We start from the raw sequence: 11,037 nt of genomic DNA on the forward strand, positions 1-11,037 counted from the left end.
AGGTAAAAATCATGCCATTCAAACAACATTTGTAAATCACTAGTATCGAATTAGAAATAAACCACGTTTGAATTTTATTTGGGGGGAACTGCCCCCAAAGCCCCCCCCCCCCCCACCAGTACGCAAGTGCGAGGGAGCATAGTGAATGAGAGGGGTAAAGGTGACGGAAGTATATTACCTCCTCACAGGTTCCTTAGCAAGACTACAGTATAGTATAAAAACAAGCAAAATACTTTGTTCACACTTCAATTTTCTCGGTATTTACTTGTACATTTTGAAGGATATTATGCGAAAGAGCGTAGCGACCGAGTGAGAAGATTTTAGCATTTTTATTTGTCTATACGCACACTCTTGGGCCCTCCAGAGCATGAAAGTGTGTTGTAGTCTTTAATCAGTATTTGCTATACATTTTTGTTGGCGCTTTTTCAAATTTTGAGGGGGGGGGGGACGATCCCCGCTAAAAAAAATTGAGGGGGGGGGGGGACGTGTCCCCCGTCCCCCGGGATCGCCGCCCCTGCTTGCGAACGTAGCGAATTTGGGTTTCGCCAGGGTTCGTAAACAGTTTTCAGTTCGCAAAACAGTCGTAAGCTTTGCAAACGGTTGTACGACGGTGTCGCTGAAGTTATTTTCGATTCGCCAATACAAGCGACCACGTTACAATATATTGCACCCGGGGGCAACGTGTCTAACACGGCCGTTTGTAGCAACTACTCCGAAGATCAAGATACATTAATCTTGATCTAAGGAGACACGAACGAACGAACGACCCATTTAGTTCCTATATAAAATTGACCCACTGAGTACCAGGAGTTAGCAAAAGGACCTAAACATTCACAAATAGTGGTAAAGGATTGGCTCATAGTCGCCAACTGCCTTTCGCAAACACTTTCGCAAACTATCGCTGAAATGTTGCTAATTGTCGCTAAAAGTCGGTAAATGTCGAATCCTAAATCGCAGCGTTCGTAAGGATTCGCCGCTCAGTGAAATAGCCCCTTTAGATTTTCTATTTTGAAAAGCTTTTTCTTTCTCGCCCGTCGTAATCCAGTTCTATGTCAATACACAATCAGATCAATTCGAATAAATTATATTTTTATGACTGTGACACCATGCAAGACAAACAACTATTAACACAAACAACTTCATCAATGCAGTGCATGAACCTTTATAATCTTATATTATGCAAGAACACAAAGATGTACACAACAACAAACGAGAGCTATAAAAAAAAGTATTTCATCTCAAATACAGAAAAAGAAGAGTGTGAGTGGAAAAACGTTAGATTTATCAAGATATATTTTAAATGTTAATAACATTAGGCAAGTATTATTTGATTTGCGGAATCCCCCCTTCCCCTCCCCGTTCCCCTCCCCAATCTATTAGAAAATTGTTAAGAAATAAATGCGCTGAACGTACGTACATTAGTTTAAGACGTCGCCTGCTTTAAAGATACTATGTCCCTTTTGCAGCCAGCCTCAAATTCTGTAGAACTTTGCAGGAATTATGAATATGTCATGTTTGTCCTATCTGTGAAATTTAAACGTTAGCAGTGTCCTAATATTCAAATTATGCAAGGAAACCCGTTTACTTGCTAGACTTCACTGTCAGACACTATTGTCAGTATTGAGTGACTGACTGTTTTTTTCTTCTTCTTTGGTAATAACAGACATAAAATGAGCTGTAAAGGATTTGTCTACATCGATACCCCACTTCTTGTAATGGCCAAAATTAAACTGAATGAAAAAAGTTGTGCAGCATAAAACGTATGACCATTCGGTACAATTGCCTGAAAATCAAGACTTATTACTTTTGGGCTCTATAGCCCTAAAGTCGATTTGACAACTAATAGTCGTTATTTTCCCTCCTTAAGACATTTTCAAGCCCCATTTTTTTAAGGGGAGTTCTTAATTAGTATTATCTTTCAAATGCCATTGGAATTTAACTTTTCATTTTTTGGGGAGTGGTCCGTGATGTGACGTCATCAAAACATTGCTAGATTTCTGGGGACGCCCTCTTATATCCCAGATCCTGAGAGGTGTCTCTATTTGTGTTAATTTTTTGACTGTACGATACTCAGTTGACCTTAAACTTATACGATTGTCAAATGCATGCTTCCTTCTTTCCAGTGAGTAATTATTGGCCATACTTGTAAGTGACACCTCGCCCGCAACAGGTTAAAGAGACTACTTTCTGTTTAACGGAACTGCTTGTCCTTTTCACACGTGACGCTTTTCCAAAACAATGTTGTAGTCCAGTGGACCGTAAGCGATTCCAGCCTTGCCCTCCATACCGACAGAAAGACTATCGTCTGCTAGACGAAGTGTGAATCTCTGGAGTAGACTTGTGAGGATGATGAAGAGCTGCATCCTGGCCAGCTTTTCACCAAGACACACACGGAGACCTTGATGGTGAGAATGACAAAACAAATAAACAATGAATAGAACTGGGGGCATTTCACAAAACTTGTCATCAGTGACGAATGACAGTTTCTGTTATTAGCTACTGGAATCCTTGCTTCTGATTGGTTATCGACAGATTTTTCACAGATTTTTTGTCAATTGTCATTGAAAAAAGGCTTCGTGAAACGCGTCCCTGATCTAGCAAAAAAACAAATTTGGGGTCATATAGCGCTTAAAACATCGACAATGTCTCTAAACGCTTTACATAAATATTATTACCCTGGTCATCGGATTCAGGCTTGCCCGCACACAATGTATGCACATTCTCAACTCCTGCGAAGCATTCTAGCCAGGCGCCATTTTACAGACGCTCACTAAAATGAGAGACTACAATAACATTCGCATCATATCGGGTGGAGAGTGCCAAAGGTGGATACATGTCTTGCCAAAGGAAATAATTATAGTACTGGACTGGGATTCGCACCTCAACCCTTGGATTAAGAGTCGAGTGAATGATCTACTAAACCACGACACCTCTTCATTTTGTTAGCGGTTCAGGTTTTGGCAACAAGATTAATACCCCCTTTTTTTTGGGGGGGGGGTGTATTTTTAGTATTGCGTTGGTCTCGGCGATGTGATTGCGGTATTTGCAGTATATGGCTGATTGTATAGATTACTTTTTTCATTGAAAATAATTATATCCAAATATCTCGAAGAAAATTTATTTGAGAGGTTCGAAAAGCCCTGATAACCGAAATATTAAGCACATAATAAATCTGTACTTACTTTAATTTACCAACTATAAAGTGAGAAAGATTTAATGACCACTGCCCCACTTACCTTTCTAAAAGAGGAAAAAATAAATAAATAAATAGAATACTAGGTAACGCTGTACATATACCCTGAATTGAGTTCCCCTGTGCACTCCTGCATGCCCCTCGAAAAAAGTAATCAATACGCCTTTTCGGGGCGTTCCTTGTCTTTAATAATCGCCAAATATTGTGCAAAATTTTATTTACTTCTCACCTATCCCGAATGGGTTGAGAGCGCGGTGACTCACGATCGTCTTACGATCCTCACTCAAGAACCGATATGGGTTGAATTTCTCAGGCTCCTTCCAGTACTTTGGACTGGTTTGCAGCTCCCACAAGTTCATCAAAACAGCTGGCGAAAAAAGGATAAACGTCAAAATTGATGAACGTGCGGAAAACTGATACAATAATGACTAAATCTCTTGACGTGTCTTAACGATGTTTTCTTAGTAACCATTCAAGAACATCTTACACGATGATTTTCTTTACGCTTTATTCACGAACAAAATTGTATATCTCGTGTACATTCCGTATAAACACAGGTAATTTCTTTTCTTGTAGACATTTTGGGTAAACATATTAGGCTACATTTATTTCTCGGTAAGACAGCCTTCGTGATACCTCATTCACTCCAACGAAAACGACACTAGACTGACAACAGTCCGATAAGACCGTTACAATGCCTTGGTCGCTTTGGAGTCCGTCTGAGGTTGGTTTGGTAGTACGTGTGACTAAAGCCTTGGTCACAAATGTCGTTACGAACTGCTACGAACGCCGTACGGTAAGACAGCCTACATGATACCTAATTCGTGAATCAACCACAGCACAGGAAAAAGAATGCAGAAGAGGACGGGTTTTTTTTTCCCCCGGTGGAAATGAGCACTTTGGAAGAACTGTGACGTCAACTACTGATTGCAATTCTTATGCCCAGTGCACACAAGGCGTCATTTCAATTGAGTTTTTTCTTGCGCTAATCAACCCTGTGAAGCCAATCATCATAGGCCTTTAATAACAGCAACAGGTGCACTGTTCATTTTGCAATCGTTTCTTGTACGAAACCACCATCGCATGGTGCGTCAAAGACTGTCCCTGACGCCGTCCTACGTCGGGCATATTAGGGACTTTTAGATTTGCACGTTGACATAGTGGACTGCTACGTGTGACATCCTTTTAAGGCACCGGTAATGCCTTATAAGGATGCACAGTGCCTTAAAAGGACGTCACACGTAGCAGCCCACTATGTCGACGTGCAAATCTAAAAGTCCTTACTGACGCTTCATGCGCACGAGCTATAAGCTGTACTTACTCGTATTCTTTGGAATATGGTACCCCTGTACAACAGCGTCCCTGGATGTGCAGCGGGGAACTCCCAAAGGGACCACCGGGCGAATTCGTGTGATTTCTAACATCGTCGCTCCAGTGAGGGGCATCAAACTCTGGTCCGAAAACTTTGGTGACCGCCCTCCTATGACGTCATCAATCTCCTTTTGGACCTATTACCATTACCACATTGAGTTAGAAAATAAAATATACATGGACCCGTATTTTTGAAAGCGGCCGATGTTCATCATTGCTTAACTAGTCCACTGACATAATTATGGAAGGTGTCTTTTGGTATTCTGCACAAAGGATGGATAACATATCTGTGCACTTAGGTTTGGTTTTAATGTGGCCCAATGTTAGGTCCATCGGCACCGTTATATGCCGATAACAAACAATCTAAGGAGACCGTTTAAGTTTAATCATAAAATTATACAAGTAAATAATCGGAATGCCATAACTTGTGGGTTACTATCATACTATGATATGATGATGGTTGTGGTTCACTGCCAGAGCCATCTTTGCACTGAGTTTGCCAACTTGGTTTCACTTGGTCAACACATGGCGTATAATAATATTCTTAAGTTTTGTGCTTGCCCAACAAAGCAGTATTCGCCTTATTGAGCCCCGCGCTCGAACCGGGTTAGCCAAGCTCGATGCCCCAAACAAGAAAAGTTAGGATTGTGTACATAGGTATTTCCACTACATTTGATCCGATACGTCCATCCGACCAGCCTCACCGAGGCTAACTTTAAGTTGGTTCGTACAGTCTGCACTTGTGTTGAGTTTGCACTAACTGTTGTTTAGGTAAGCATTAAAGCTATACGACATATAACTCGAGATTCTGTTCTGATTTCTTTAGAGCATTGAAACGTAGTCAAAAGGATTAAATCATTGACTGTTAGGTAATATTACGGAGCATGGATGATTGATTGCTCGAGGGATGATCAATTGGTTGATGCTGTGCATAAGAAGGGTGTAAATTTACTCCTCACAGGGTGTGGAATCGATCATATAGGGTATAACATTCAACCCGACGGGTGTAAATTTGAACCCATTTTTCATGAAAATGGAATCAAAAGGTGTTAATTAAGCACCATTGGGTGCAAATTTCACTCCTTAAAAGGAGTAAGATCATAACCTTGGGGTACAAATTTACACCTTCTTGTGGGGTGTAATTTTACTCCCTACATTGGGGAGTAAATTTACTCCCTGAGGGGTGTCACTTATGCGACAAGCATTTACTCCCTATAGGGAGTAAATTTAAACCTCTTTTTCTCTGTGTGTATAGACTGGTTTTATCTTCGTGGGAGGCAATATAGGTGACCGCTATAGACAGATGGCCTTTATAATAGAGATGGCCATTAAGATAAGATTCACTGTATATAATATTCCTAGTTATTCACCATAACCCATATTCTGATTCTCACCTCGTGCACGAGCTGTGGATGTTGTGCCGCTATGAGTATTGCCCATCGCAGGGTATCAGTGGTTGTTGCTAGGCCAGCAGAGTAGAGCTCAAAGATAAACTTCCACTCCCAACCCTCTTCCATGGCAGCCATCTTGTTCTCATCACGTTGCCCTTTGACCTCCGCCATGTGGAGGTCGATGACGTCCCGGAGATGGAGGGGATCAAAGCTCCGTCTGTGGTCATTGACCACGGACTTGATGTACGACACGACATTTTGAATGGGGCGTCGAAAGTTAGTGTACAGTGGAGTGTAGTAGAGGAACGGGAAGACACTCCCCAGTGACGTCACGGAAAAGCTTTCGAAGAAATGCTCGAAATCTTCGGCGAGTTTTTCAAAGACTGGATCGCCGTACTCAAAACGAAATCCAAACACAAATCTGTAAGAAACAAGAAGAGAAGAGAAGAACAAAAGTGAGAGAGAGAGAGAGAGAGAACACAGTTTTGTTTGTGGGAGATCACAAAGAATATTTCTTGGGGGAAATGTATTTCATTATTAACTCCTTAACGACCGTAATGATGTTTATGCTAAACACAAGGGGGAAGAGAAAAGTAATGATCTAAGGCCAAGAAACAAATGAGAGGAATACAATACCAAGGTTTACTTAAAGTCGACATACAATGCACTATCATAATTTCGTATATTTTATGACAGGCACATACAAATGCATGGTTATCACATTGTTAGATACCTTTTGTATATAAATACTGTATGCCACTTGAGTTTAAGGGGGGGGGGGGCACGACCGGTTGTGCCTCCTTTAATCTGCCAGTGTACCATTGGAATAAATACCTTGTAATGACGTTACCGACTGTGTTTGTAACAAGCACTTTCGGATTGAATTGTGTTCCCTCCTTCATCTCGAACGCCTCTGCCATAAGTCGCCCTTCTTCTATAATGCTGTCCTCCATGCTTCCTTGATTAAGTCCGAAATGTCTCAAGGCTCTGTGTCCGAATCGCCGCAGTTGCTTCCATTTGTGACCAGGCTCCCAGAATATGCTGCCTTTGGAGGACATGAAAGACGAGAAATGATTAGAGAAAAACCCCAGGGCCAGATCTGACATCTATTGAGCAGGTTAAACATCGGGGTTAAACACAAGGCGTCATTTGCCTTACTTCGGGCGGCGAGCGTCATCAGAGACTGGGTGTGACGCGCCACGAGAGAGTAGCAACATAAAAAAGTGATAGTAAGGATATATTGACTGCTTTGAGAGGCATAGTGGTTTCTATAGGGTCAAGGGAAACTCACAACCTGCTATGACCCCAAGGCGCTTGCGCCGCGGGGTCATAGCAGGTTGTGGGTTTCCCGAGACCCTATAGAAACAACTATGCCTCGAATATTAAAAGCAGTCAATATATATTTTATATACCGAAAAAAAGGAAAATGTTGACTCACCCATTTAGGTTTCCATCTCTTTGAAGTCATGAATATTAACACCAACAATAACTTGTGTACAGTATGAAATCCAACAGTACACAAAATGGCGATCGGTCGTCTGCGCTGCGTGTATTGGTAGATTCGTCGCCTGAATGCAGCGACCAAAATCGAATTGCACTTAAACACCGTTAACGGTATTGCGCATCGGTCATCGCACAAAAGAAACTTATACGGTAACACGTAAACCAAAATGGGGATCGCAGCAAAATGACGTCACGTTTCACAGCCATGGAAAAAGTGCTATGAAAAATGGATATAAACCGGTAGAGCCGGGAAAAATGACTATGAATTTCAATTAGCGGGCATGGTTCAGAACATGACTGCATTTTCAACCAATCAGAAGACAGGATTAGTAAAGAATCTTAAAATGAGGTATATAACAATCGATAGTGCATAATGAACCTTGGTATATTGCATACATAACGTGTGGAATAATTTCCTTCAGTGGCTCCAAAGCATTAGCGCAGATAATCACGCAGTTGAAGTGATGGCTCGTAAGTAACAGTCATATTTCATTGTTTGATCACCTTTAAAGTGACTTGGTAACATTGTTGAAGTTTGATGAAAAAAAATTGCTTAATTTTTAAAATAAAATGTTACTTACTATATTCCTTCTACTATACTAACCCTCTGACATGCAAAAAATCCTGACTTTGTTAAAGGTACTATGACACTATGTCCCTTTTGCAGCCAACCTCAAATGCTGTAGAACTTTGCAGGAATTAAGAATATGTCATGTATGTCCTATCTGTGAAATTTAAACTTTAGCAGTGTCCTCATATTCAAATTATACAAGGAAACCCGTTTACTTGCTAAACTTCACTGTCAGACACTATTGAGTGACTGACTGGCTTTTTTTCTTCTTTGGTAATAACATACATGAAAAGAGTTGTAAAGGGTACATCAGCATTTGTCTACATCAATAACCCACTTCTTGTGATGGCCAGGATTAAACTGATTGAACTTTGCGCAGCATAAAACGTATGACCATTCGGTACAATTGCCTGAAAATCAAGACTATTACTTTTGGGCTGTATAGCCCTAAAGTCGATTTGACAACTAATATTTTCCCACTTGAAGACATTTTCAAGCCCCACCTTATTTAGGGAAGTTCTAAATTAGTATTATCTTTCAAATGCAGTTGGAATTTAACTTTTTCATTTTTTTGGCCTGCAAATGGGACATAGTACCTTTAAAACCACGAAGATATCTATGGTTTTCTTTGAAGGCGTCGATGTACGACACCCTCTAACAGTGATTAACAGTAAATTCTCCCAACCATTTTTGTATTTATCCAACCGTGTTTCCATGAAAAAAGAGATAAAAACAGGCTATAAAAAAACTGTCAACACTTAAATGCCTGGAATGGAATGTAAAGCCATTTTATTGCTTTGTGAGATTTCCATTCACCTAAAATGTAATTAAATTGTAATAATAAAGTTGGGAGAATTAAGGAATCGATCAGATCAGTTTTTCCAATTTGTACCATTAATAATGCTCCGTTTTCACTCAAATTTTCAGATTATCTTTAATTGTACATCTAGCATTGAAGTCACTACCTTAGCACCACTATCTCTCATCTGAACAATGTTACCAAGTCCCTTTAAGCATAAACGAATATCTAATATAACTTGGTTTACTGGGTACCGTTTCACGAAACATCACCAAGTACAACTTCAGAGACGTCCCAGTGAAAAGGCGTTTACCACCTGTTTCAATGGGATGTCGGTAAACTTGTACTTACGACGGCTTGGTGAAAGGATGCCCAGCTAAAGGACAAGGCGAGAGAAAGACGTTAAACCTGTTAAATAAAAATTACCTTTGGTACCCATGGCGACCTCGAGCAATGGCGGAATATCTCTCTCCGAGAACGCGTTGGCCTGATCAACAAACGCCTCCTGTATCGCGTCGACGTCGCTGATCACGACGAGGTCAACAAACGGGCCGATACGAAGCCGGAAAAGACCTCCAAGATCGTTGGTCCATTTGCGAAGGATGTCTCTCATGTCGGTTCGGAAGCTGAACATGTTTCCGAAGAACGGCAGGCCAGGTGGGTATGGTAAGGGAGGGGCTAACGTCTTAGACTTGCTGCTGTAGGACCATTGTGATAGAAGAATCCAGCGGACGAAGAGAAGAACTGTCGCAAAAATGAGGACTTCCCGACCGTAAATCGCATAGTCTGCGAAGAAATCGAAACTGGATTTCTTAACAGTTTCCATGACTTTATTTCGAAAAAGGCAAGTCAGTCTTTGTAGCCTCGTTGTTTAAGAACTTTTTAACAGAGTGAGCACTGAGGTTTAGGAGATATCCGTTTCAAAATACAATTTTTGCTGCATCATGCTTGTTCGAATAACATGACTTTGTACCCACTATGCATTGTAGGCGGCGTTTTGTTTGCAGGTCATGTACATGTATGTACATATTTATTCAGTAGAAAACCATGAGAACTAGATTGAACTTCGATTGCGTGCGGTCGAAAATGATGCCTCCGCCGTAGAACGATTTCACAAACCAACACAGAAACAATTTTCAAATTCAAGTTTAATTGTTCTCAATTAACAGGTTATCAGAATATGGTGATTACATTTTTCATATACATGTATGACCCTAATCTAATCAGTTCATTGGCTCTGCAAGATTATAATATGTCTCGAGTTAGATAGTAATCCATCCGTCAGTATTGACCTCCGGACCCCAAAATCTAATCAGTTCATTGGCTCTGCAAGATACATACATGATCCAAGTTTGGCGGTAATCCATCAACTGGTTCTTGAGATAACGCGATCACAAGCTATTTTTGCATACATAAAGAGCCTTGTGACCTTTTAACTTTGACCTCATGACCCCAAAATCTAATCAATTCATCAGCTCTGCAAGATACATACATGACCCAAGTTTGGCGGTAATACGTCAATCGGTTCTTGAGATAACGCGATCACGAGCTGTTTTGCATACATAATGAGCCCTGTGACATGTGACCTTTGACCTCATGACCCCAAAATCTAATCAATTCATCAGCTCTGCAAGATACATACATGACCCAAGTTTGGTGGTAATCCATCAATTGGTTCTTGGAAAAACGCGATCACGAGCTATTTTCGCCCTTTGACCTCGTGACCCCAAAATCTAATCAGTTCATTGGCTCTGCAAGATACATACATAATTTTAAGTTTGGAGGTAATCCATCGATCGGTTCTTGAGATAATGCGATCACGAGAACTGGACGTACGGACGGACGGACGGACGGACAAGGAGAAAACATAATGCCTCCGGCTACTTTGTAGCGGAGGCATAACAAAATCAAACAAGCAATGTAAAAGTGTGTGAATATTATAGTCTTTATCAAGCATAACAAAAATAGAAAAAAATATAATTGTGATTAATCCGTTAGTTATGCGAGGGTGTATCATTAAAAAGTGTCCCTTTGATCAAGTTTTTGCGACTGGGTCCTGTTTCATGAAACTTAATATCAAAAACAAGTTACGATAACTGTTATAACCTACTGAAATCGTGGCATCTGATTGGCTGAGAGCAAATTTGTCATAGAAATTTAACATTTAGTATTGATAAAAAGTTTTATGAAACAGGGCCTTGTGTCTCCC

At 40.7% G+C, this 11,037-nt stretch overlaps 1 protein-coding gene across 1 annotated transcript; it reads right to left on the reverse strand.

Annotated features, from left to right (window-relative positions):
* Positions 1-1,934: 1,934 nt before the first annotated feature.
* Positions 1,935-9,908, reverse strand: LOC584603 (cytochrome P450 2U1). The gene is made up of 6 exons (XM_030986372.1): positions 9,255-9,908; positions 6,790-7,000; positions 5,959-6,376; positions 4,515-4,701; positions 3,423-3,560; positions 1,935-2,398 (listed from the first exon to the last, which is right to left on the reverse strand). Exons 1-6 carry the CDS (start codon positions 9,652-9,654, stop codon positions 2,214-2,216), a joined length of 1,539 nt encoding a protein of 512 aa, XP_030842232.1. The 5' UTR covers positions 9,655-9,908; the 3' UTR covers positions 1,935-2,213.
* Between the last annotated feature and the right edge of the window lie 1,129 nt (positions 9,909-11,037).

Source organism: Strongylocentrotus purpuratus, unplaced genomic scaffold (assembly GCF_000002235.5).
Source record: "Strongylocentrotus purpuratus isolate Spur 01 unplaced genomic scaffold, Spur_5.0 spur5_scaffold_15, whole genome shotgun sequence".
Classification (NCBI taxonomy): Eukaryota; Metazoa; Echinodermata; class Echinoidea; order Camarodonta; family Strongylocentrotidae; genus Strongylocentrotus; species Strongylocentrotus purpuratus.